A 27006-nucleotide genomic window follows, 5' to 3' on the forward strand; every position below is an offset into this window, starting at 1 on the left:
AAAAACTTCCACGTTTCTAAGTGCAATATTCACTGAGATATTAAAATTCAAAAACTGGAGGAAAGGTTGGGAACGAACAGCATAAATAAGGGAAAGAAGCATTGTCCGTTAGTTTTTTCTGCTTTTCCCACTTTCCTCCGATTTGTTAATTCTATAATATCTCTGCGATTATTGCACTTAAAAACGTTTTAACGTTAAAAACGAAGAATTTTTGTTAGCCTCAGGAGAGATAGGGCAACAACTTTTTAATTGGGGGTTTTTTTAGGACAGGATGTGTGTATAAAAAGTTATTATTCTTTTATTACTATACAACCCCTTGCAACACGAATGACGTATCTGAGTTCTAAACGCTATTTGGATACTTTTTCTTATTGGAAGTATGCCTCTAGTATCAATGGTTCGCCAGTAAAATGCGGCAATGGGAATTAAGTAATCACCCTGTATAATTCTTAATACCGTACAACTAAATAAAAACTACGAATAAATTATGCAAAAATATCAAATATGACACTAATGTATACAGAAACGAATAAAAATTAAGAAAACGAAACAAACTCTAGAGGCGATGGATGCAAACAATGTAAATTGAATGAATTATAAAATGTGAAAAACCGCGAACAGAATGAAAAAATCCTAGAGAACGATAAAAGAAGAAATAGGAATTGACAGAATCATAAGCCATTACGCTGAAATTGCTCTATAAATTGTAATAATTCGTACATTTCTTATTTTCATCATAAGTTAACATTTCCATAGTATTAAAATTCGATCTGAGAAATTTTTCAAGTAAATTCTGTTTTGGAGCAAATTTTTTTTTGTCCAAGATCAGGGGACAGAAAATATAAAATTTTGCATAAGTTGACCATTGGCGTGACTGGTCATCTTTTCCACATTATTAGATTCAGTCATCGAAATTTCTGTTTTTTTCGACCTTACGGTAGCGGGCAGAAATTTGGAAATGGCAAGGGGAAGTAGAAATTCAGAAAACGTCATAGACATAATATTCAAAAAAAAAAAAAAAAAAATTCAAAATAATTCATTAGCATGATTTTATTAATTGATCTTATAATTTTTTATTTTATATGATCACGTGAGGTTTTGAAATTACATCTTTGCTGAACCGGTCAAATTTTTGACATTTCAATGGAAGTCAAGAACCTTCCATTCATTTTTTTTTTCTATTTCTCAACATAAAATATACAGGGTGATTACAAATAGACTGACACTACTCAGACGTATGTAGTGCCCATTCTGATGGAGGCAGGGCCGCAACTAGGGGGGAGCAGGCGGTTTTCGTGCCCCGGACGCTAGACCCGAGGGGGAGCAAATTTCATTCTGAAACCTCTCCTTCAGCATTACAAGGGGGAGTCAAAATGTGCGCTTGCCCCGGGTGACCAAGCATCTAGTTGCAGCCCTGGATGGAGGTATTTCGATGAAACTAGGTATATAGGACCTAGATATATGGACCATGGGAAAAAGAAAGACGCAATAAAAAATAGTTCAATTTTTGACCACTAGGCAAAAAGTGGCACTTTTTATCGCAGGTGTCTTTTTCTCATGGTCCAAATAACTTAATAGTTAAACCAAGTTTCAATGAAATACGTCCATTACAATGGGCGCTACATAGGTCGGAGTAGTGTCAGCTTAATTATACTGACACTACTCCGACCTATGTAGCGCCCGTTGGGGTATACGTTATTTGAACTATAGGAAAAGGATAACTGCGATAAAAAGCGCCACTTTTTCCCCTGGTGGTCAAAAATTGAACCTTTTTTTAATGGAATCTTTCATTTCCCCATGATCCTTATATCCTATAGTTATACCTAGTTTCATCAAAATACCTCCATCAGAGTAGGCGATACATACGTTTAAGTAATGTCAGTTTATTTATAACCACCCTGTACATAGTTCTAATATAGTAAAATGGTTACATTTTATTCTTTTTACAAGCTTTTTTTCGTAGAAATTCTCGATTGTTATGACTAGGTTTGTGATTCATTTAAGGAATTCCATGTCGTATTCAATACTGCCATCCAAATTGAGCTCCATCTTAATAACTTCCTCAATATTGCACTCGAGAAATGGTTCACACAGTTCACATTGATCTAGTTCAGGTGGTAAAAAAGCATCTGTGTGAGTGCTTGAGTTTGAACTCGAGATTTCGTTCAGGGAATGGCTCAAGGGAGACACCGAAGGAATATGTGTGTTGTAATCATCATCGTCATACTCCTCCAGCACAACAGACGAAATTCCATTTGCTGTAACAGAAGATGTCACGTGTGCGAAGTGAGCCATGTCTCTCCCAGTATCGTCAATATTCATTGTCGATGGCGAATCTCCGATTTCTGGCTTGCTGTGTAAAAATAAACTTGATCCATCATTTAACACACACAAATTTTCTTTGTCATCATAGTTAAATCCTGTCGAGCTTTCTTGATGTCCAGCATCAAAACAGTTTGATAATATTGGCACTTCTTGATCTGTATTGACTTCTGAGCTGAAGTTTTGCACAAAATATTCAGAATAATTATTGACCGAACAATGTAAAGTTGAGCCTCCATGTTCGATAAGGTTTTCTGCAAAGCAAATCTCAACAGGTTTTTGTATACTGCTAGAATTTTCAATGTATTCTAGGTCTGGAGGTTCAAGCCATATATAAGAAGACTGATCAGAATTCGGACTGCTCATTGGTGTGCCGTCCACTTGATGTTCAGTTACAATAGCCCCTCCACTACCGTTGAAAACACCCAGATATCGTATGCAGTTTTCTGAATGAAAGTAGTCTTGACTTTTTATTGCACACACATCTAAGCTACAATCTTTGGTTTTTAATGCATTCAGATAATCATTTGGCATATCTGTATATTGAATGTCTTGACATTCTAATGAGTTATATGCGGGTGTAAATGTATTCCACTGTTCAGTACAATTGTTGCTGTAAAAAGAGTTTTTTAATAAATGTTCTTTTGAAGAATTGGACATTTCATTTGAGCCAGAATGCTCAGATTTATGAACAAATGAATGGATAGTACTTTTTTTTCTGTCGAAACATTCCGTAAGAAAACATTCTTTTTTTAATGACGTTTTTTCCATATGCATTATGTTGAATGTACGATCAACATAACTGTTTAAAGATTCATTGTCAGCACATAAGTTCCTTGGCTCGGCGTGATAGGGATATAAAGAAGAGCTCGAAGATTTTTCACGGATTCTGACTCGCTGAGGACAACTCTTTTTGGAATTTCTGAATCGTCTTGTTCTTGATCGGTCAGATGATTGCCGCCTTCTTGTGGCTCGTGCATCTCGAGCATTTGGATCAAGTGCCCACCAAGAACTTTTTCCACTACCATCATTTTGCATTCGAATAAATCTCGTATGTAGAGACAAATTGTGTCGAATCGAGTTCTGAAAAGAAAAAAAACCTTTTAAAAACACAATGGTATGTGTGCAGTAAAAATTATGAGTTCAATGAAAATTTCAGAAGCTGCTATTTTAAAACTGCTAGGATAGTACCATATTCCCCTGCCTTTTCCGGCGTGACGGGGAATTCGAGTTCGAAATTCTTTGATACCTTAGCTGTAGAAATCGATTGAATTGGTTGATTTTAACATTCACTATTTTCTGATTTGCAGAATCCTTCTGTTTCACGTACCGCTTTCAGATAATTCTAGCTTCATGTTTGCTTTTGATACCACAGATATTTATCCATTCACCAAGATGTTTGAATTCAAAAATCTGAGAAAAAGTGAGAAAGAACCGCACAAACTAACGGACAACGCTTCTTTCCCAATTTTTTCTGATTTTTGAATTAAAATTTCTCAGTGAATATGCACTTGGAAACGTGTTTTTTTTTCCTCTGGAGAGACAGGACAACTTTCTAATTGTGTTTTTTTAGGACAGAGTATCCGTATAAAAAGTTAATCTTTTTGACATCACTGGATGCATCCTCAAAAAGTTGCGTAATGAAATGCTTTAAACTGTCATATATCAAGAACTATCCAGTATATATCTGGAAAGTTCATATATATCATCCACTTCAACTATTCGCTAGTTAATTTTCAGGCCGTAAACAATATGTACAAATAAATAGCATTGTCACCCTTAATGCGCTGTGAAATCGGGGTCCCCAGGGATTCTGTTTGGGCCCCCTACTGTTTAACATATATGTAAATGATCTGGTGGTCTCCTTGGGTGATACTGAATTTGATCGAGGTGGCCTTGATTTGATTATGTACTCGGATGACACAAGTCTCCTTATATCCTCTTCCACAGTTGAAGAGTTAGTTTTTGTTACTAACCACTAGGCCAACAAAATTTTCGATTGGTTTTGTTGCAATTCTTTAACAATGAACCACATAAAAACCAAAAGTATCTTATTTCGACAAATTAATAAGCCGATTCCTCTTGTTATCCCACCAGTTTCCATAAATAACTTTGCAATTCAATATAATTCTTCAGTAAAATTCCTGGATGTGATTTTCAATTCTCACTTAAAATGGGATGACCATATACATACCACCCGTATTTAACTGAGACAGGCAACGGGTGTCATTGCCAAATTATCTATTATCATTCCGTTAAAAATTAAACTTTTACTGTACAACACACTTATACTTCCTACACTCACTTACTGTCACTTGATTTGGGGTCGTACATCATCTGAAAACCTGAATAATTTAGCCACCATCCAGAGATGCTTCCTGAGAACAATTTCTCATCATTCCCCCTCCCCATACTACTAAGATCCTTCCTGTTCATATACTACACGCTTATCTTCTTTCAATTTTTATGTTTAAGGCAATAAAACTCCACATGTTCTCAGATATTATACAACTGATTTCTATTAACCATGAATATAATACCCGTAGACGTGACGTACTTTACCCCGCTGCGGCTCGCACTAATATGCTTTTCAACAATATAAATACTACGGGCCCACGATGCTGGAATATGCTACCTTCCGCTTTAAGAGAAATCAATAGCCTACGCATGTTTAAGACCCGTCTAAAAATCTATTTAACACAACAGCCATCAGAGATGTAGTATATTTCCTTCTTTTCCTTCATTATAATAGCATCAATCTATGTTGTTTTTTTCTGACTTCTTAATTTTGTTTTCCTGATTGTTTCTGCCAACCCTTCTTATCGACCACGGAGCCCGTCAGGGCATTTCTATGCCTTTTCTTCGTGGCTCGACTGTACATGTACAGTTTTTTTGTTATATTGTTCAATGCTCTCACCTGTATCAATAATCACACAAGTTTTATAATGCACTGTAATATTCATGTACGGAAATAAATTGAAAATTGAAATCTGTGTTTTTAATGCCTGCGAATGGACCTTGTTAAGAGAAATCCGATGGTACCAGTCTTATTTCAATACCCCTTCTGGTGAGCGCACCAGGCTCGCTTGCCGCATTCGTAATGAAATTGCTTTCCGCAATATCTTGAGAGTTTCACAATGAAAATAAAAGCCAATAATATCGTCTTATAGATATTTCTGAGACAAATCCGATGGTGCCTGCTCATTTCAGTAAGTCAATATCTACCATGCGATTCAAGGCACAAAGAACGTATTCACGTAAAAACTAGTGGCCATGTCTATGACATAACCCAGGACCGGAATTAGAGGGAGGCGGTGGAAAGCGGGCAACTGCCCCGAGAGGTAAAATTTAGGGAAAACGGCAATATTTAGGTGGGAACAAAGAACATCGTTATAAAATTATCGAATTTTAAAGTAGTGGGTGAGGAAAAATAATGTTTGCCCCGGGCGGCAAAAATCCTAGTTACGGCCCTCACACAGCCTACCATTTTTTTTTTATAACTTTACAACCCCTTGCAATATGAATGACGTATCTGAGGTCTACACGTTATTTGGATAATTTTTCTAATTTCTAGGAAATATGCCTCTAGAATCAACAGTTCGCCAGTAATTTATGGCAAGGGGACTTAGCTATGCATCCTGTATACGGCCCCCATTGAAATGACTAACATATAAAATATGTCTTTATTTGGATACTTTTTATAATTAAAAATATGTTTCTATCACCAAACGGTTCAAAAGATGAAGGGTGTATAAGAATGTAACTTTACACCCTGTATATTATAGAAGAGAAATGAAACACTGTATGGTATCATCTGCTAAACTACAAACAATTCGCGAAATTTCCCGTGATTTTCATACTCATAAGTCGAATTTTGCTTTCAAATTTCAAGCATTTTTATTTAAAACTTTAGTTTGGATTACTTTCAAATCGAGGTAATGTTAAATACTGTATGAGTTTTATATAGTAATATAAAAAAAAATAGTATGAAGACAATGAAGGAAAACAATTTAACAATTTTAATACTGGAAATGAGTTAAGACATTGCGTTTTGTAGTTGTTAAATACTGTATTTATAATCAAATTTTGGTTGAAATCATAGGCACCGGAACCTGGGGGAGGGGGTGAACCCCTCAATAGATTTTGTGAGGGAGGGCCGAGCCCTGCCCCCAGTAGTTGATGAATATACAATGCAACACACCATTCCGTTTCCTGCGTACGGGACGAATTGGGAATTTTCAGTCCTCCCAATATTTTCTTCACGTCGCGACGTGAAGAAAAAGGCACCGACCCTTGGTGAAAATCATTAGGTAAATTCAACTAGTGGTCGATTGCATTTTCATTAAAATCCCTACATACAATGTGTAGAGCATACATGTTCAACTCATCGCCCGCGGGCTAAATGTGGCCCTTGGATTCATCTGATATTGCCTGCGACCTCAAACCAAATTTTGTAAAAATATAAACGGTACATTTCCAGATCACACAAGTATCACACGCGATCACACCGCGGTGCAGTTCCACATCGTTTGAGTGGACCGTGGAATATTCCCCAAATCGTTTAAGTTGTTCCTGGCACAATTCCAGAGTACTTAACTGTCACGTGCCACATTCCCAGATCACTTGAGTGACCCGTCCCACTGTTTTAGACCACTAAAGTGTCCCGCGGCACATTCCAAAATCACTTAAGTGATCCGCGGTTCAGTTCCAGATCACTCAAGCGACCAACGGCGCAGTTCCAGATCACTTAATTAAGTGGCCCAAGACACATTTTCGAATCAATGAAGTGGCCCGTGCTTTTTAAAAGGTTGAACACCCTTAGAGTAGAAAAAGATGAGAGATACACTTTTTTCTGCAGTGAAATATGGAATCTCGACATCTCAGAAGAAAAAGGGACATTTGGTGGGGTTGACAATTTCGTGGACATATTTTCATGTGGTTTTCCAAGGAACTGGACAGGCGGGATAGATATACATGTAGATAACATCCACGTGTTCTTTTGTGTCCTATTTCTAGATTTCAGAGGAAGGACCACGCCTAACAAAGCCCTACCCGCCATACAATGCTTGGAAGAGGCAACGCTATACCAAATTAGATAATCCCTGTACTCGCCTCAGACAACCGTTACGAAATACTATGGGTGGGTTGTGTGTGAGTGATAGTAAAATTGTTTTCCTGTTTGCTGAGACTTTGAAACAGATATCCGATAGCTGTCACTTTTTTCCATTTCGGAAGATTTTCGAGAGCTCATCGCAGGAAACGTGGGTTCCGGTGATGTCCCGCGATCGTCTGAATCCTTTAAACATCTTAAAACTTAAAAAGTATCCATGCTCATCCCTGAGAAAAGTAAAAATCTCTGATATCCACCAAACTAATTTGAAACATTCATAATGGATTTTAGAATCTTGTGCGTATTTTACTGGGTACTACTACCGAATATTCTACACTTCGATTCTATTCCGAATTTCAATTAAAACCCTTATGTGTAACCATTCCTGTTTAAGGTTCAAGCATGGGAATGATGACTAAATAAAGCTTTATCAAAATAATATCAAAAAGGCAGCTCTCGAATTTTATTTTTTTTTTTTAAATTCCTGAAAGACTGACTGATATTTTATTATTCGAGACGAATTTATGACAATACAATACTGTATATTTTAATGAGGCTTTTCACATAGACGTCATAATCATCATCAGCATCATTTTGAGGGACGATCTCTATAGAAATGAATGTTAAAATTGCCGATTTTAATGTAGAAATGCGGAAATTTTTATTGGAATTTTCCATCCCCAACAACAATTTTAAATATTGAATTGAATGCTTGATTTTCGAAACAGTGAATTTGCTTAGAGATTCGAAGCCCAGAAAATTAAACATTAAATTTTGCCGGATTTACTTTCAAGTTGGATATCCATGCAATAACATTTATTTAATTTTTTTATTTATGTCTTTCAAGTATGAAAATTAGCTTCTCAGTATTTTAATATTCAACTACATCAATTTATATTGTTTAAGATTTTTTAAAAGTAATAATTACCCAAAAATTACATTGAATAAATTCCGCAACTTTAATTAGAGCATTTTTGTGGCAAAAACAGGCAGATTGATAACTTCAACTTCAAAAAAAAAAATTCGAATAATTAACGCCCATCAAAAAAGAAAAAAAAATCTATTTCTACGTTTTTCGAACTAGATTTGTTTCTTTCGTGAGCCGCCGAGAAAGTCGCCATAGTGGTTACCTTGGATACGGTTTGTATGTCCCTCAAACCCTTCATTGAAAGAGGGAACATCACGTGATCCAAAAAGTCTCATTTGCGTTTTGTATGCTAAGAACAGACCAGCTACTGACTTATGACAATTTATTCTTGTAAGACCGGTCGTGATTTGATGGATACCACCACTAGCTTAATATTTAAAAAAAAATTCATAAATTTTTATATTTATTTTTCAACTGCTACGTTCAAGGTTGGTTTAAGTATATTCGAGTGCTATTTTAGTCGTGGAATGACGATAAGTTCGTAGCAAAAACTCATTATTCTAGTCAGGACCGTAACTGGGGGGGGGGGGGGCAACTGCTCCGGGCGGCAATTTTAGGTGGGAACAAAGAACACCGTTATAAAATTATCGAATTTTAAAGTTGTGGGCGCGGCAAAAATCCTAGTTGCGGCCCTGATTTTAGTTCCAACAGAATATATGGAGGTGATTGCAGTTGGCATTCATGTATCCCATTCGATGAAAAGAAAATGGAAAAACATAGATGGAAATTATTATTTAATTCCTTTCCTGGAAGAAACTGTCGTGCGCCAGGTATAAAAACTCGGAGTCATAATGGTGCCGAAAAGTGGATTGATCTACAATTTTGCCATTTTAATGTCAATTTTTTTATTTTTTTGAATTAAGATGGCATACTAATGAACAAACTATCACAGAATGCTACTGCAAGCGCGTGCGCAGAAATGCCAATGTCTAACCCAGTGCCGCCCTAACGAGCTCTGGCTTTCCGGGCTAAAAGATTTTTGAGTTCAGTCATCTTTTGAAGTTCCGTAAAAATTGTCTTTTAACTGGATTGATTTAGAAATAGATAAGATAAAATCATATATTTACGTAATCAATAGAAAAAAAATTAAAAATCTATAATGATAATGAATAAAATCTCCAATGATTTGGTAGCCACTGTTTGATTCAGAGCCCACACGTTAAGACGCCACTGTTCAAACTACAATGGATCCGGTCAGAATTGTGGTAATAAAGGCCTACACGTTGTCGTCCTAAAAAATCGTGAAAAATGACTAAAAATGCCCTAAAAATTGAAAAAAAAAAATGCCATCAAAATATATTAAAACAAAGTTCATTTGAAAAATCGGTTCTGTTTGAATGTCGAAAGAAAAAGTTTTGTCACCATCAAAATAATGTGTAAATTTTTTTCTCTCTAGTTTACATTTCATCAAAAATAACAATTTTTCATGAATCGGTTAGGAACACTGGCGTTATGGCCCCTCCCCACAAGGACGTAGCTTTTGGTTTCAGCATGGTATGGCCGTTGGCTCACACAAGGATGTGGCTGACAAGGCTCGGCTTGGGGGCCTGAAACGATTCTTTTCATTTTTTTTGTTTTTTCACAAGAAATTCACTATCGAGAGGCCCGTGAAGAACATGACCGGAAGCCCCTGTTGCTAGATGTGGGGGCCATGGCTGGCGTACTGGGGGAGGGGGAAATAGGGAATAGGGTTTTTGCAATAAAAAATGGAGCCTCCCCCCCCCCCCCGAGAAAATCCTGTGTATGACTATGGTTAGAAAGATAAAAAACATCTTTTATTTTATTTTCCAAGAAATTCAAGCATATTTTCTCATAAGTGCTCAATGCAATCAGTATTCATATAATTTTATAATTTTTTTAGTCTTTTAAATTATCAAAAAATTTAAAAAGTGAAAAAATATCGTAAAAATGCCCAAAACTAAAAAAAATACCCTAAACAGTGAGAAAAAAAAACAGAAAAATGCAAATGTCATCAACATCCGGGCCCTGGTGATAACGTTTTCCTATATTAACCCTTTTAGTATCACATACAGTCCCCATGTGCCCTAAAGCCCAATTAAAAAGTTGTTGCCCTGTCTCCCCTGATGCCAAAAAAAAATTTCACGTTTCCAAGTGCAATATTTACTGGGATAATCGAATTGAAAAAACGGAGGAAAGTTGGGAAAAAACAGCTCTAAATGCGTGAAAACCGTTTTACCCGCATTTAACGCTGTTTTTTTTCTCCCGAATTTCCAAATTCCAATTTCTTTTTTACAAAATTCTAGACGTTGTCATTACAAATAATCATTGTTTTCTGTCTTTTATTTGCTTCCCGTTCGATTTTTTTTTGTCGTAAAAGACAGCTTTTTACGCAGAAAGGAGTTTTAATAATCCAAATAATCATAACTTCGATGATAATACCTTTTTCTAATTACCAAATAACATTGTTAATATTACCCTCACTACTAATTTCGATTTACCTCAACTATTTGTTTAGTATTACGCTTCTGTGAAGTTGCAACCAGATACTGCTTACAATGGCGCGCTACCATGGAAGTGAATTTTTATTCATATATATAAAGTTCCATCATTAAAAAACTAGTTGTCCCACACACTTGTGCTTTCATCTGGTAATCGTAAAGTAGGTATACAGCCTATTTATACCTGAAAGTACCAATGTCCAACAACGTATGAAAGAGATGTTACGGGAGTTAACATGTTGGTGGCACTTTAAAAAAGTACCGCCGGTACTGAAAGGATTAATGCAGTTTAAAAGCAGCGATTTTGGAAAATCTATAACTTGACAGAGAAAAAAACTGACATTCGCTTACAACGAGAAGTCCGTTATCACGACAATTCTATTCGCGAATGTGAGCTTTCGTTATAACGGGTTTTACTGTACATTCAAATTTTTTTTTAATTCTTTGCCCTCAATATTATTCAATCGTCACATTTTTTAGTCTCATCGTTTTTTTTTCATTAAAATAAACCAATGAATAAAATCGAAATGAGATATTTGTTTAGAGATTAGAAGTTCACAAAACTAAAACCCTTTTAGACTTTCCGCTTTTTGCTAATGCAAAGGAATTCTCGACCTTTTTCTAGCCGCGACCCAAAATCAACAGCACGATCAACTTCGCGACCCATAGGTCTATGTTTTATTTAGGATTATATTGTTTTGTTAGATATTCCTGATTAACTAAATGTTTATTTTTCTAAATTTAGTGATACCACAGTCCGTGGTTTCTTAACAGCTGGGCCAACATAGCCTTAGCCAAGAGCCACGAATCAAACAGTTGGTCCCAAATCATTGATGGTTTCACTTATTCTGTAAAATTGATTTATTTCATAAATTCTCAATTTAATGGAATTATTTCTGTTGATGATTTTCAATTACTTTCCGTTAATTCGGGAATTATGAAGTTTTCATGAGAGAATTATAAACTGCCATTAATTTTTTAGTGTGTTCATGTTTTTGGATAGATTTTTTTTTTCAGGATTCCTGTGTATTCTATAGTAATGTTATGCCTTTTTGGGTGCCGACTTTTCCAAAAAAAAAAATTGTATATAAAATCATGGCTCACAAGAGGGCCCAAAGAATGTTTAAGATCCAGCCCAGGCCGCCGAAATCGTTAACAATACTGAAATCAGTGACGCAACAGACAGATTTATAACCGGATTGTAAAGTGGATGTGTACCACCACCCCCGAGATTTATACGACCCATTTCAGGTGCCCCTGCGACTCAAGTTTGGGTCGCGACCCACAACCCAGGAGTATTCAAAGACTACAGAGTGCATCAAGTCAGGGCCGTAACTGGAAGTTTTGTGAGGAGGGAGAGGGGGGGGGGGGCAAACATGATTTTTTCATCACCCCCAATATAAAATTCGATGATTTTATAACGATGTTTTCGTTCCCACCAAAACTTTTCTCTGTCATTTTCTGGATGGGGTCGTTCAAGTATTACGTCAGCAGATTTTCAGCCATTTTTGCGCCCCCCCCCCCCACTTGTGAGCAAAATTTCATCGTCTCTGTATATTTGGGATCAGAGACGTACGCGGAAGGGGGGGGGGCACAAGCTCCCCGTATGCCTCCTTCCGACGATCATATATCTTTATTCTTTTTTTTTATGCAAAAAGTATTTTAAAGCTGAGAAATATTAAAAAGCTGCTATTTGAAGGCTAAGAACTCAAAATTTCTCTTCTAAAAATTCATTGCGACCCACCCTCTAAGCCATACATGGCCCGCCGGCAAAATGTGGTCCTCGAGGTTATCTGTTGTGGCCCGCCACCTCAAACCGAATTTTGTAAAAATGAACTAAGCAGCACATTTTTACAGATCGCTTAAGTGACCCGTGGCACAATTCCAGAGCATTCCAAGCGGCCCTGGAGCATTTTCAGATCACTCAAGTAAACCCGTGGCACATTCACAGATCACTTGAGTGACCCGCGGCACAGTTCCAGAACACTTGAAGGATCCGCGGAACATTTAGAAATCACTAAAGTGGCTCTATCGAGGACTTGTCAATATGGAGAATGTTAGTTCAGGTGCCCACAAACTAGGGAAAGGTTTTTCTTGTTCTTGATATACCGAGTAAGATGCCATTAAGAATATTTCGTATTTTAATAAAGGGTGGTTGATGACGTAAACATCATTCAACTCCCCCACCCCCATCGATGCTGACGTAATACTTGAATGACTCCTCATGGATAAAGTCGTCACAGTTACGTCAGAGCAGGGCCACCCTTACCAGACACGGGACCCAGCACTCTGAAAGTAATTTTAATCTAATGAAACAAACACACACACACAAATTCCCGAAGCTAATGAAAGTTTCTGAATTGATGAATTAAAAATAATCGAAAAAAATAAATAAATCCAGCGCCAATGAAAATTCAGAATTATTGAAAGAAGTAATTCCGGAATTGATGAAAGACATATTTCCATAATCAATGGAAGAAATAATTCCAGAATCAATGAAAATTCAGAATTTTCAAGGAAAAAGTTCCAGAATTGATGAAAACTCAGAATTAATGAAAAATATTTCCATAATTCATCAAAATTATGTGATGGTGAAACTAATAATTCCGCAATTGATGAAAATTCAGAATTGACAATATAAATTGACAATATAAAATTTTAGAATAAATGACAATTCTGAAACACAGAAATAAAAAATTCCAGAATCAATGAAAGAAATTCCAGAAATGATGAAAATTTCATCATAAATTTCCAGCATAAATTTGGTGGTACTTGATGACAATGTTGCCTCTCGATATAACGATAATCCCTCTACAACGATATTTTTATTGGCTCACAGAATATCGTTATATCGAGGTTTCACTTTATAATGGAATTTCCACTTAAGATCCGATGATTGTTTTTCGAAAAAAAATTCTAATTAAAAAAATATATTTTGATCAAATTTTTGATTCGTCTTGTTGCATTCCTTGGGATTTTCCTTATTCTTTCGTGAGAGGAAGGAGGCAATTTTCTTCAATTGTATACGGAAGGAAGTACTCTTTTCCTCTGTAAACTTCATCTGCCGGACATGATAAAGTGTTGGTCACTTTCTGGTGTCTCCGTAGTGAGGGCCCCGTTTCGTGGGCTTGATACGATCTGAGGACAGTCGGGCGACCGTAGACGTCGAATCGGCGACTGCGGAAGGATTACCCTGGGACGAGCAAAGGATAGGATAGTGGATAAAGCGAGAGCCTCTTCCTGGCGACATTATTCAAAGACAGAGACCCTCGCGAAATAACTTCCGATTGAAAGCTTTGAGCGGTGTATACACTGAAAAATAACGTCACACACATCATAGCCCAATCGGACCAATCCCTGGGGACACAATAACGTGGTTTTGCTTTTTCTCACTGTAGAATTTTTTCTTTTGACCTCAGGGAGTCAAACCCTGACTTAAAGGATTGTGTAAGTTTTGAGTTAGAAATATGGTGAAATATCAGAGGGCAGCACTTACATTGGAACTTTCTGGGGTTTTTAAGATGGCTTCCAAGAGAAAGTGCCTCCGGGTAAAGTGTGATTTATTGCATAAAATTTAGCAATAAAATAAAATAAAAAAATTTATGTGAAGATGAATATACCTTGCATCATCTTGGCTGAAAAAATTTGAACGAAGTTGATTATTTCTTCACAAAAAAAAATTTAAATAATAGTAATTTGCTGCCATTTGTTTTTAATGCATTTCTTGAGTATCGAAAATGCAAAAACATTTTGAAAATCCCAGGAAATGAATGCTCGGGTCTGAAAAGGATATGCTAATTAGGCAAGACGTTATTTTTTGAAAAGTCTAAGATGTTCAAGTCATGTTTTCATAGGTATAAAAGAAAAAATTATGAAACAAAATTCATATCTTACATATTATCAAGGCCGCGACTAGAAACAAAAACTACTCTGTCGCCCGGGGTCAGTGTTGCCTATTTTGGCGCCCGCTACCCTCTCCGTAATTTAGAACATCAAACAGTAAATTCAGTGCCCTTCCTGGTCCAGCGCACGGGCACTAGACCCACCCCCTCTACCCTACTTGCGGCCCTGCATATTATATCATCCAGATTTTTTTTCTTACAAATTTCAATCATCGCGCAGAATTATTTATCAGGTTAGTCAATCACAGTGCTTCTCGAAAGGTGGTCCGCGGATGTCAGTATTCCTGGGATTGGTATGTTTCAGAGAGAACAAAGGATAAATTACAGTGAAAATGTAATGACCGAACGAGACGAACACGGGATGACTTAGGTTCCCTTATTGTGCACACAAACACAATCTAGGGGTTCTCGTAGAAGTGCAAATTGAAAAACACTAGTCTAATGGATGTCGGTTTTCCCTCGCATTATTTTTGTCTCAATAAAAAAAAATATTTTTTATTAATGAGAAAAAAATTTATATTTAAATATATTTTTTTTTTATATTTCGTGATTAGCGCATGCTATCAATTTAGATTGAGATAAGATGCTCAACTTGTCACCCGCGAAGCCAAACTTAATATTATTAGGACTTGATGAATATTAGTTAGGGGCCGTTCAAGTATTACGTCATCATCGATGGGGAAAGAGGGGGTTTCTGATTTGCTGACTTTTGATGACAAGGGGGAGGGGGTGTTTGGATAATACTTACGTCATCAACCACCCTTTATGAAAATATGAGTTAGGATTCAGAGGAGCAGAGCTGATGACGAAATTTTGCTGACAGGGGGGGGAAGGGGGGTCAAAAATGGCTAAAAATTTGCTTACGTAATACTTGAACGGCCCCTTAAAGAAAATATGAACATTTCAACTGCTGACAATTCTGGATTCTCTGTAAGTCAGTATATAACGTGAACAGAGGAATTAATTTCTGCCGAAAAATGGTGATCCCAATCATGGTCCTTTCAATGAGTTCGGGGGATCCCAGCACGAACACTTTAAGGACCCTTTTCAACTTCTTACTTTCTGTAAAAACTGCTTTTTCGTAGTAAAACATTGAATGGAATTGGCATCATCAAAATTAAATGAGATGTTATTACGATGGTTGATACGAAACAAAAAGTTGATAAAAAACTCAAAACGAAAACAAACTTCAGTTATCAGGAGCTTCTGTGGGCGTGGTATTGTGGCCCCGTTGGACATGCCCGTTGAGCCGCCACTGATTCTTAGCCTTTGTTTGAAATTTCCATTGATATTCGATTGGAAATTTTGCACCCCTTGATTTCACTGTGATCTCCGCAAACAGTTCAAAAAATCACTTAAGTGGCTCACGACCAGTTACAAAGTTATTAAGTGGCTCGCGCTCATCAAAAAGTTAAGCACTCCTGATTATACAAATAACAAATACAAATGCCACAACAGGAAAATTGTCCAACGAGGAGGCTGAAAAAAAAGATGCCCATAAAAATATGAATGTCAAATATAACCAAAATAGGAATGTATATATCGGGGCCGGAACTAGAGGGGGGCAGGGGTGGGAGCAACTGCCGGCAAAATTTAGAGGGCGCAGTCTTAGATGAGAACAAAGAATACCATTATAATATTATCGAATTTTAAAGTTGTGGGGGGGGGGGGCAAAATCATGTTTGTCCCGGGTGGCAAAAATCCTAGTTACGGCCCTGGTACATATAGTATAAATGATATTTAGACTCAACATTATTTATCCCATGAAGCCCAAAGTGAACTACTGACAGGATTCTATAACCCGGGTAACTTTAAAATACGCTTCATACATTTGTCACTCAAATAAAAAGGCAGAATTCACATAAAATGTTGAATTCCGGAATATCGCAGTTGGGGGGGCTTGTTCCTGTACCTATCGAGGAACTTCAGTTATTGTTGACTCGATTCAACGAGACATGGAGATAAAAAAATGCTGAGAGTCGTAGAATTTTTTTTACCTTATATTCGAGTCCTGACTTGAATTTTATTTGCTTTGTTGGCAGACAGAGAAAGAAAAGAAAGCCCAAAGAGAAAATTGTAGATAAGTTAGAAAACTTCTCGAGACTAGCATAGAAATAGCTGGTAAAAATTTGATGAGATGGTGGGGGGATCAAGTCAGAAAGGTAATCTTGATACCAGCCCTGTCGTCTGTCTGCGGTATCAAGGCCATTCGAGAGAGAAATAAAGAATGAATGTCCAAAAAAAAAAAAAAACCAGCAGCAATACCACTTTCTTTTGATCTATTCTTGTTTACATCTAATTTTTAGTATTAAAGGATATGTTGTACTCTCTTAGTATTTCTTCCCCAAGTGATCGCAATGCCACAACTCATAGATACAAGTTCACAGATAGCAAAGAAGAAATGATGGTATTAAAACTCCAGACGGATTTTCATATTCAAGTTACAGAGATCAAAACTGATGTCTGGTGTTTGAGAAATCCAGCCTTTTTTTCTTTTCTTTTTACAGGGCTGCTTTTATCCTTTATAATGATACTAAATACTTTGAATGTTTTTTCCTACATACGGACATTTTTCAACACATATTTTTTCGCAGGTGTTACTGCAATATGAGTAGAACTATTTTGATGAGGAGAGAGCACAAAAAAAATATCTTTTCATATCGTTTACGGCAGCGTTTCTCAACCTATGGTCCGCGGACCAGACATGGTCCACGACGATGGCATAGGTGGTCCGCAGACATAATTTATAATTTAATTCTAACATAATAACAAAAAATTACTCAGTTGTTGTAATTGGTATTAGTAATATTCAATGGATTCAAATGAAAATTATACCTTCATACTACGGTTTACAATACCGCATAGAGGAAAATGCGGGTACAAAATACCAGATGGGATATCACTAATTCTGTCAAAAAATGCAATTTACGATAAATTTGCTAATTAATGCTGAAATTGATGGAGGGTGGGAAAATAAATGACTGCTACAAATCACAGTAAACAAAACCGTAATTCACGAAAAAACATTCAAATGACTTGGTGACCATATTTGATCATTCGATCATTTTTGTCGCACCACGGTCACCACGGACTTACAATTTATTGCCGATTCCGAACGGCAGGCTTGTTTTTTCATACACATCGAGAGGTTGGTGCGCTAACCCCTCGATGAGGGGACCCCCCCTGCGGTAGCAATTTTTTCTGTAGTCATGTCGCCGTTTCTGTTGTACCCCTGTGTCAGGAACGTTTTGTGACAAGGGCGAACCGCGTATCGAACTCGCGACACCTCTGAACATCCTTTGGTACTTTAGGCGAGTATCTTATCGACCTGGGCTACCACACCCCGCGACCATATTTAATTGAGGGAAAATGCGAGGAACCGGGATATCGAATACGGTAAAATATCGACCTTGACTCCGTCTTCGAAAACGTGGCCATAAATCAAAAAAATCACCATGTTGTTAAAATTGCTGAAAAAACGTTGAACCTGACAAATATGTGAGATGAATATTTATATTTATAGCTAAATTATATCAATACAATTTAAAAAAAGTTAAAAACGCTTTTTATTCCCAATTGTATTACAAATTCAAATAAGAATCGTTTAACAAACGAGACAAGTGTACAAAAAAAAGTCGGCACAACCAAAAATACAGGAATACAATAATACGGGACAAAAATGATCAGTGAATTTATACATTTTACTGGTCTTTGGGTTCAGAGAGTTGAGAAACGCAGATTTACAGTAATACCCGACCTACGCAACACCGTATTTATGTCGTCTCGTCCTACAAATGATTTTTTTCTCAATTACACGTATTTAGAAAAAGTTGGAAAGCTTTGCTTCTATATGATCTCGTGACTAAGGCTTTGGGAAATGGCAAAAACATCAACGTAATTTATCTTGATTTCCAGAAGGCATTTGATCGGGTCCAACATGGTGAACTTTTGAAGCGTTTACATGAGCTTGGAATTCGGGGCAACTTGACCGTTCACCTAGAGTTCACAAACAAGAATGTTGAATTGGATAGAATCGTGGTTTAGAGATAGGTCACACAAAGGGTTATGGTGAACGAAGAATTTTCTGATTGGACAGGCGTCAAAAGTGGAGTCCCTCAAGAAAGTGTCCTTGATTCCATTCTTTTTTCACTTTTTATCGATAAACTCGATCAGGGTATCGATGGGATTACTAGCAAATTCGCAGATGATGTGAAGCTAATGGGGGTAGTCGGGAATCAAAGCGATAGGGAGATTCTCCAGACGAACTTGAATATGATTCCAGCTCGGGTTAATGAACGGAGCATGACCTTTAGTATTGATAAGTGCATGGTCGCTCATTTCGGTTCGAACAATCCACGTTTCTATTACGAGTTGAATGGTATTACTCTCCCGTATGCAACTAGAGTCACCGATTTGGGAATTCTCATTGACGAGTGGCTTAGGTTTTCTTAACATTCAGCGGTGGTAAAAAAAACGAATAGAATGCTTTAATTCTTAAAAAGGTCTTTTCGCGTTCTCCTAAAGTCATTCTTCGCTTTTCCGAAGCTTAGTTCGTCCTGGACTGGAGTATGCAGTAAGGTTTTGGAGACCATACCTACAAAGGGACAGACTTGGTTGAAGGGATGCAGAGAAGAGCCACGCGTGCTCTCGTTGTCACAAAAGGCTCGAGCTATGAAGAAACACTTGAGTTCTGGAATATGTTTAGATTGGAGGAACGCAGATGCCGGGGGAAATGATCGAAGTGTTTAAAATTTCCAACTGGATGGATAAAATGGACCATGAGTTATTAATACACCATCAATCAACTGCTTCGACAAGGGGACACCAGTATTGTTTAGTAAAGGACAATTCCAGGTTGCGATGTCGCAGGGAGTTTTTCTTCAATGGGGTTGTCAATAAATGGAATAGCTTACCTCCGGGGATCATGAACACAATTTATACGTTTAAAAAGAAGTACGATAGATATGGTGGGATAAATCGAGAAGCTATCCATATTTACATAAGACAACAATAATCTTTTCATGGGCATTGTATTATATTTTTTTTTGTTTTCGTGATGTATGCTTAGGTATTTTGGTTGTATTTGACATCCATATTTTTATAAGCGTAATTTTTGCAGCCACTTCTTTAGGCAATTAGTCTGTTGTGATAGTTGTATTTGTATTTTCACATCGCGTTCTTGGAGAGGCATGATTATCCAAAAGAGTCTATTAAAAAAAGACAAATAGATAAAAATAATAAAGAAAATCTGCAAATTTACCTCAATTCTCTTAATGAGGAGGGTGGAGGAGAGTTACCATTAGAAAAATTCACCTCAACTTACGTCGTCAGTCTTAGAATGATACTGGGTTAAGTCGGGATATTACCGTACAGATATGAACTATGAAAATCCAGTATAGAAGTAATGAAAAATCACACGTATTTTAAAAAGGCCGGATTTGGCCGCAAAATGCTTTTGACATACATTTAACGTGTTTCGTTTTAACTTCACACTTATAAAGTCGTAGCTTCAAGAGAGATACAGTACTTGGCCAAATACTGTAAAAGTCGTAACATACAAGCTGCACCTAATATGCAAGCCTCAGAAGGAACTGTTGTGATCTAGGGTTCTTTCAGTTGTTCTGGATTGGGGTGAACAATAAAATGGAGTCTGTCGAATATTTCAGCCTACTTAATGACCATAGATAAACATTTTCTTCGGCGATGGCATTTTTCAGAATAACTATGCCAAAATAAATTTATTTTGAACTGTGGAAGAATTGGTTGGAAGAGTAATAAGACATTATTCAGACACTTCGATTGTCATCCTAAATCCAACCGAGAATCTATGATACTTATTAGGAGCCTGAGGAGTCATTCGATTATTCCTGAATCCAGTGGCGTACGAAGGATCGGCCTTTAGAGGGATCACAAGGAATCTGCTCTAGAGAAATTTTTTAGTTACTGACCCTCAAAAAACATTTCAAATCAACAATCTATAAATATAAAATTGATTTTCTGTGTGTGTGTGTGTGTTCTCTATACAAATCTACAATTTTAGATCTATCGTCGCCAAAAAAAATTTTGCATATATACCAAATGGAACCCGAATTGAACGATAAGCTACTTTACTTGGTAAGCTAGTAGACTTGGTTGAAGGGGTGCAGAGAAGAGCTACGCGTGTCCTTATTGGCACACAGGGCTTGAGTTATGAAGAGAGACTTCATTTTTTGAATATGTTTACATTGGATGAACGCAGGTGTCGAGGAGATATGATCGAAGTGTTCAAAATTTTCAATGGGATGAATAGGATGGACCATGAACTTTTAGTACACCGCCAATCGACTGCTTTTACAAGGGAACACCAGTATCGATTGGTGAGGGACAATGCAAGGTTATGGTGTCGCAGGGAATTTTTCTCTAATAGGGTTGTTAATAAATGGAATAGCTTACCCCCGGAGGTAGTAAATTGTAACACAATTGATATGTTTAAAAAGAAATACGGTAAACATGTTGGGGTAAATCGAGAAGCTATCCATACTTAGAATAAGACAACCATAAGTATTCTTTATGGGCGTTGTATAATATTTTATCATGTATATATATTGTTTATAATTTGTGTTAATTGCATTTTTAATTGGGTTGCTGTATTTTTGAAATATATGACATCCATATTTTTATGGGCATCTTTTTATCAGCCACCTCGTTGGGCATTTTGCTTGTTGTGGCGTTGTATTTGTATTTGTATTTACTGCCATTTCTTTAATGCTGCCAGTATTATGTATAATAGTTTATATGCCTTTATAATGGTTTGTCACTTTTTCAATCCTCTCAGTAATTGAAGAAAACCCGGACAGCACCGGGTATTATAGCTATAATAATAATAATATATATATATATATATATATATATATATATATATATATATATATATATATATATATATATAATGCGGCCTTTATCTAGTCAACCGTTTGTCGTAGAGGTATAGTCCCAATTTTAAAAATGCTCAAAATGAGATCGGAAATATCTCCCTGTACCAGTTTTGAGAATGAAAATACAGTGTCACCAAAATAAAAATCTAAATTGTTATATGGACACCTTGTCTTAAGAAACCCAATTAGAAAGTCCTTGCCCTGTCTGTTCTGAGGCCAACAAAAACATTTCACGTTTCCAAGTGCAATATTCGCTGAGATATTTGAATTCAAAAATTAGAGATAAGTTGGGAAAGGACAGCATAAATGAGAGAAAGAAGCGTTGTCCGTTAGTTTATGCTGTTCTTTTCATACGTTTCTCAGATTTTTGCATTCGAATATCTCAGTGAAAATTGTACTTAGAAACGTGAATTTCTTTTTTTGGCCTCAGAACAACTTTTTTATTTGGTTTTTAGGACAGGGTATCCATATAAAAATTTAGATTTTGAGCCACACTGTATTTTCACTCCCAAAACTGGTACAGGGGTATTTCTGAACACATTTTGAGCATTTTGTCAAATTGCAACCATACGACGAACGGTTGACATAAATCTCGCATTAGGACCTACAGGACACCCTTTATACACACACACACACGGTGTATGTGTGTTACACGATGTATAGCCACAGCCATGGCAATTTACTACCGAACCGTTGATCTTAGAGGTATACTTCTAATTAGGAAAAGTTTTCAAATAACGTATGGTACTCAGATAGTATGTCACTCATGTTTCAAAGGGTTGTATAGTTATTAAAATGAAAAAATAACTTTTTATATAGTCCGCGTGTGCCCCAAAACCCAATTAAAAAGTTGTTGCCTTGTTTCTCGTGATGCCAATAAAAAAATTCCATGTTTCTAATGGCAATATTCACTGAGATATTCGAATTCGGAAAACGGGGGAAAGTTGGGAAAAAAACAGCGTTAAATGCGGAAAAAACGTTTTACCAGCATTTAGAGCTATTTTTTCACAAGATTACAACCTCTTATACACATTTTTCAATCTTTTTATACTATATATCTACCAGAAAATAAGTACAGTATATCAAGTAGGAAAGAGGCCACCAAATTATTATAGGGCACACTTCAGGAATGATGTACAATTAGAGCAGGGGTTCTTAACCTTTTTCAGCCACGACCATGATTAGCTTCGCGACCCATGGGACTGTTTGTTCTTCAAAATTAGTGAAACCAGCGACGCAATAAGTGTATTTATAAAATGACTAAGTGGATTTGTACGACTCATACAGGAAGGAGCTGTGAATCAAGTTTGATTCGTGACCCATAGCTCAAGAGCCCCTGTTTGTTAGTGGGTTTGTAGCCCCTGTGAATCAAAGGTTTGGATCGTGACCTAGGGTCGTCTTAACGCATGGGCCCACCCGGGCACTGCCAGGGGCCCCCAAAAGAATAAGAAACTCACAAAAATGAGATCGGTTTAAAATTTTCTAGAATTTACCAGGTAGGTTTCCACTTGGCCCGGGGGCCCATGATGCTCTTCAGACGGCTTAGTCGTGACCCACAGCTCAAGAGCCCCAGTTTGTTACTAGGTTTGTAGCCCCTGCGAATCAGAGGTTTGGGTCGTGACCAATAGCTCAAAAATTTCTGCCTGTAAGTGGGTTTGTAAGACCCATGTCGGAAACCCTGCGGATCGAATTTGGGTCATTACCCATAGCTCAAGAATCACTGGCTGTAAGGGGATTTGTACGACCCATCTAGGAAGCCCCGCGACCCACAGGTTAAGAACCCCTGAATTAAAGTATTTCTATATTTAAAACCTTACCATCTAGGACAGCGTTTCTCAACTTGTTGTCCATGAAAATGAGATAAGGGGTTTTCGAGCAGACTTGAAAATTTAATTCTAAGTAAACTGAACTAATTCAACACAAATTTATAGAAAACCCCACATAGATTGAAATAAAAGATTTAACCCACATAAGTTAGTGGTGCATCGTATTGTTTCAGGCTAGTCCAAGAATGTTGAGAAACGCTGGTCTGGGACAATCATTATTAAATAAGTGACAGTTAAAAATAAACATTAAAACTCTTACTATTGGATATCATATATTTTACGGTGTGAGACCTTAAAGAGGAGACCTTAATGGTTTCATATTAGGAACTTTTTAGGGCGACTGCCTGCTTTCAAATGACGAATTTCGTCAAAATTTTCGATTTCTTCCCCCCCCCCCCCATTTGTTCATTTAAAAGTGTAATTATTCTAGAATCCGAAACTGTTTAATTTTTGTTTCTACGATAACTTGAAGCGATTAATTACCAATTAAGTAAAATGAATTTGATGACCTTAGTTTGATAATGAAATCTTTGAATGCATTTTTTTTTCTGAAGATTTGGGTTTTTCGCTTTTTTAATTCACGAAAAACTTGATTTCTCAAGCATTTTCCAAAATATCTCTATGAAACTTTCTCACTGCATTTTAAACAGCTTTGGCTGTGCTGAAAATTAAGCAATATGTTTGAAACTTTCTGTTTTGCATGATTTTGAATTGAGATTTTGATTATCAAGTATTTTTAACGAAAAATGTGTATTTTTTTCACGTATACAATCATACCTCGAAAAAGTTTCTATCGTATTCTAAACCTTTTAGTTCATTGCATAGAACAATGCAAGCACAGTAGTTTTTAATGTACAACGTTTAGCAGAGATACTGAAAAAATATGCTAATTTTACATATAAAATTGGTAATACAGTATAAAATTTTTTGCCAAAATATTCATGAAATAACATTTATTTTCTTAAATTTTAAATTTATACCTATATTCAAACCAACACTTATCGAAAATGACGTTTTTTTAAAAAAAAAGTACCCCGAAAGCAAGCAGTCAGTCGCCTTTAGAGTTCCTTTTCTTGACTAACTTCGATATAAGAAAACTCATAAACGGAAAAAAGTCGAATGCAGTGAAACCTCGATATAACAATACTCTGAGGACCAAGAAAAAATATCGTAGAGGAATTATTGTTGTATCGAGAGGTAGACTTATCACATAAGGCACCGCAAAATTTATGCTGTTGTTAGTATCTCTTCTGAATTGGCGTTGTTAGTACCACCGTAAAATGAATTTGAAGATATTTATTCACCGCGAAAAATTCTAATTGATCAGTTGATGAATAAATGCAATTAGTTGTTTCACCTTGTAAAGTAGTTTACTGTACAACACCGTTGTGTACTGCACAGAAAGTAGCAGAAACTACTTCATTAGTAGTAATTACAGTAACTTCATTCAAACCCTTCAATTCTCTTACAATTCCCTTACAAGGAATACGTTGCGGTTTTTTAAATATGATAAAGATTTATGAATGAAAATTCACTTTCACGGTCATCACAATAAGCAGTTACAGTGCAACTTTGCAGAGAAAAAAATAGTTCAGGTGAATTGCATAATATTTTTTTTCCTTACTCACACATTATTGATCCATATTTCGGTTCATGTCACCATTTGTATAAACTAGTACCTATGTTTCGAATACCAAGCAAATTTATGGCTGGCTGATAATATTAGTTATTAGTAGTTATTAATAGTAGTATATTATATATATATAATAGCTGATAGACGTACCATCAGCACATGATGAGGTGTAGATTGTATGTAAGCAATGGTGAACTCAAATTAATTATAATTTGAAAATGTGCTGTTTTTTATTTTTAGACCTAATAATAAATAAAATAAATTTTTAGAACTAATTAAATCTCGATATAAGAACCGAGGCGCCGAAAACATTGAGGGGGGGGGGGCTGAAAGTGGCTGGCCGACTCGAGCGCGTACGCAGATGGGAGGTCCATTGCATTGTTTTTTCAGACATTATTGGGGGGAGGGGGTTGAGCTCCCCTACAAAGTTTATTGGGGGGAGCTCAAATGGCCACAGTCCCCAAGTTCAGTCGCCTATGTATAAAGATACTCTCTGTGGACTAAAAGGAAATCCTTAAAAAAATCTGTAATTGGGAATATCGTTGTCACGCGGGAGGTAGACCATCATCACATAGTGCACCACGAGATTATACTGTTCTTAATATATTTTCCAATTCCAAGTTGTTAGTACCACCGTTGGTATTTGCCCAAAAAATATAATTAATAGATTAATTAATAAAACGCCGATGTTTCACCCCTGTAAAAGTGTTTACCGCATTACACACACTTTTGCATACTACACCTCCACAAAGTGTCCCCTTACAAATGTAACGAAACAAATTATGTTTTTTCTCTTTGTGGTGAAATGAATAAAATTCTTTTACAACTGTATTATTCAACATATTTGAATTTGTATTTTTTATTAAATACAAATTATTAGTTAATAATTTGTATAATAAATTATTATACAAATTAGTGGTTAAATATTTTTGAATTTGTATTTTTTATTAAATACAAATTTTTTAAGCGCAGAGGGCCGATGGTACCTAGAAGTACCACGTGAATTAATTCACTGCATACTAAGTTTTAGAAATTTTTTTTTTTTTTTATTTCTAGGGATTATTTAGAACTAAAACGACCTACCAAAAAATTTGCGTAATAATTATTTCATTTTTTCATAATGTGGTACTGAAAAGGTTAAAATATTTCAAGATGAATAATGTTTAAAAGTTAAAGAGATAAGAAAAAAGGAAAACAGAATGTGACTCACTTTCCAACCAGCCGAGCTATTATTATCACCTTTATCGCTGAAGTGTGGGACATTCTTGACCATCCAGTGATAAATTTCTGCCAATGTCAGTCTACCATGAGGTGAATTTTCTATTGCCCTCGTAATGAGGTCAGCGTATGAAAGACTTCCCCATGGATTCTTTCTGCTCACCTTCCTTTCATTACCTTTCTTCAAAAATTTGGTGGCTAGCTTGTCGAGCGATTTATTAATAAAATCCTTTACCTCCTCCATTTATTTTTAATTCATTTGACAGCTGCCGTTATTAACGTGTTTTGTTTCTTTTTCACTTCAGCGAAGAAATACGCTCGGGATGATACGCATACGTGCAATGGTCAAGCTAAGTGACCATATGACAGCCAGTGAAAGAAAATGAATATGCCGTCAGCATGTCGTCGTCCCAACAGAAATACGCCTCTCTTTCATCTCATTGGTGGAGAAGTCGGATGAACCGAAAACACGAATGTTTCGATTGGTTATCTTTAAACCCGCGTATTGCAAATCAAGTTTTTGTTTTTCAACCATAAATCTGTAGATTTATAAACAGATTTATGGTTGATTTTTTAATGTTGATTTAATTACCGCCCTCCCAGGGGCCCTTACAGTTGTTGTTGGGAGAGGCATTGACCTTGTGCTCGGCATTTAACTTTTTAATTCAGATTTATCAAGGATTTTATTTATTTT

At 36.4% G+C, this 27006-nt stretch overlaps 1 protein-coding gene across 1 annotated transcript; it reads right to left on the minus strand.

Moving 5' to 3' along the window:
• Nucleotides 1–1860: 1860 nt before the first annotated feature.
• Nucleotides 1861–26672, minus strand: LOC149084846 (uncharacterized). Its single transcript, XM_089232580.1, has 2 exons — nt 26305–26672; nt 1861–3405 (listed from the first exon to the last, which is right to left on the minus strand). Exons 1-2 carry the CDS (start codon nt 26554–26556, stop codon nt 1996–1998), a joined length of 1662 nt encoding a protein of 553 aa, XP_089088706.1. The 5' UTR covers nt 26557–26672; the 3' UTR covers nt 1861–1995.
• Nucleotides 26673–27006: the final 334 nt, after the last annotated feature.

This window comes from Pholcus phalangioides, unplaced genomic scaffold (assembly GCF_987345545.1).
Source record: "Pholcus phalangioides strain wild (caught in Gottingen) unplaced genomic scaffold, Ppha-v1.0 ptg000007l_1, whole genome shotgun sequence".
Lineage (NCBI taxonomy): Eukaryota > Metazoa > Arthropoda > Arachnida > Araneae > Pholcidae > Pholcus > Pholcus phalangioides.

Bases quoted from the DNA above. Each gene is read 5' to 3' on its own strand.
- LOC149084846 (XM_089232580.1), bottom strand. From the start codon at position 26,556: ATGGAGGAGGTAAAGGATTTTATTAATAAATCGCTCGACAAGCTAGCC. The intron at 3,406-26,304 runs GTGAGTCACATT...TTTTCTTTTCAG, and splicing joins ATAGCTCGGCTGGTTGGAAA to AACTCGATTCGACACAATTT.